At 64.6% G+C, this 1,436-nt stretch overlaps 1 protein-coding gene across 1 annotated transcript in view; it reads left to right on the forward strand.

The window, feature by feature from the left end:
- KIF3C (kinesin family member 3C) overlaps positions 1-1,436 on the forward strand; it is a gene marked incomplete at its 5' end in the record, with an annotated part of 7,116 nt that continues 5,680 nt past the window's right edge. Inside the window, 1 exon segment of the mRNA XM_029965972.1 lies at positions 1-1,296. Within this exon segment, the coding sequence (XP_029821832.1) occupies positions 1-1,296 (1,296 nt within the window).

Raw genomic sequence — 1,436 nt, forward strand, 5'->3', positions numbered from 1 at the left:
CTGGGCCAGGTGAGCATCCGCAACCCCCGCGCCGCCCCCGGCGAGCTGCCCAAGACCTTCACCTTCGACGCCGTGTACGACGCCAGCTCCAAGCAGGCCGATCTGTACGATGAGACGGTGCGGCCGCTCATCGACTCGGTGCTGCAGGGCTTCAACGGCACCGTCTTCGCCTACGGCCAGACCGGCACCGGCAAGACCTACACCATGCAGGGCGCCTGGGCCGAGCCCGAGAAGCGCGGCATCATCCCCAGCGCCTTCGAGCACATCTTCACGCACATCTCCCGCTCCCAGAACCAGCAGTACCTGGTGAGGGCCTCGTACCTGGAGATCTACCAGGAGGAGATCAGGGACCTCCTCGCCAAGGACCAGAGCAAGAAGCTGGAGCTGAAGGAGAACCCCGAGACGGGGGTGTACATCAAGGACCTCTCCTCCTTCGTGACCAAGAACGTCAAGGAGATCGAGCACGTGATGAACCTGGGCAGCCAGACGCGCTCCGTGGGCAGCACCAACATGAACGAGCACAGCTCCCGCTCCCACGCCATCTTCCTCATCACCATCGAGTGCAGCGAGACGGGGCCGGACGGCGAGGAGCACATCCGCGTGGGCAAGCTCAACCTGGTGGACCTGGCCGGCAGCGAGCGCCAGAGCAAAATGGGGGCCCACGGGGAGCGCCCCAAGGAAGCCTCCAAGATCAACCTCTCCCTCTCCGCCCTGGGCAACGTCATCTCCGCGCTCGTGGACGGCAGGAGCACGCACATCCCCTACCGGGACTCCAAGCTGACCCGCCTGCTGCAGGACTCCCTCGGGGGCAACGCCAAGACAATCATGGTGGCCACCTTGGGCCCGGCCTCCCACAGCTACGACGAGAGCCTCTCCACCCTCAGGTTCGCCAACAGGGCCAAGAACATCAAGAACAAGCCCCGGGTGAACGAGGACCCCAAGGACACCCTGCTGCGGGAGTTCCAGGAGGAGATCGTGCGGCTGAAAGCCCAGCTGGAGAAACGCGGGATGCTGGGGAAGAAGAGGAGAAGGAGCAGCCGGAGGAAGAAAGCGCCGGAGGGAGAAGGCACCGCGGAGAACGAAGGGGAGGACGACAACGAGGAGGGCCTGGAGAAGAACATGGAGAACTACTTGAAGGAGCAGAAGGAGAGGCTGGAAGAGGAGAAAGCCGCTATCCAGGATGACCACAGCCTGGTGAGCGAGGAGAAGCAGAAGCTGCTCCAGGAGAAGGAGAAGATGATCGAGGACCTGCGGAAGGAGCAGGAGGCCACGGAGCTGCTGGCCATCAAGTACAAGGTACGTGTCACCACGCGCCGGCACCGGCGAGGCCGGGGGAAAGACCTGCTGTGCCCCCAACCCTCCCGGGGTGTGGGAATGGGCCCCGAGCAGGAGCCTGTGCCAGGAGCCCACCGGGGTGCCCAGGCAAGGGGGGCTCT

This window comes from Manacus vitellinus, unplaced genomic scaffold (genome assembly GCF_001715985.3).
Source record: "Manacus vitellinus isolate BGI_N305 unplaced genomic scaffold, ASM171598v3 scaffold_128_pilon, whole genome shotgun sequence".
NCBI classification, from domain to species: Eukaryota; Metazoa; Chordata; class Aves; order Passeriformes; family Pipridae; genus Manacus; species Manacus vitellinus.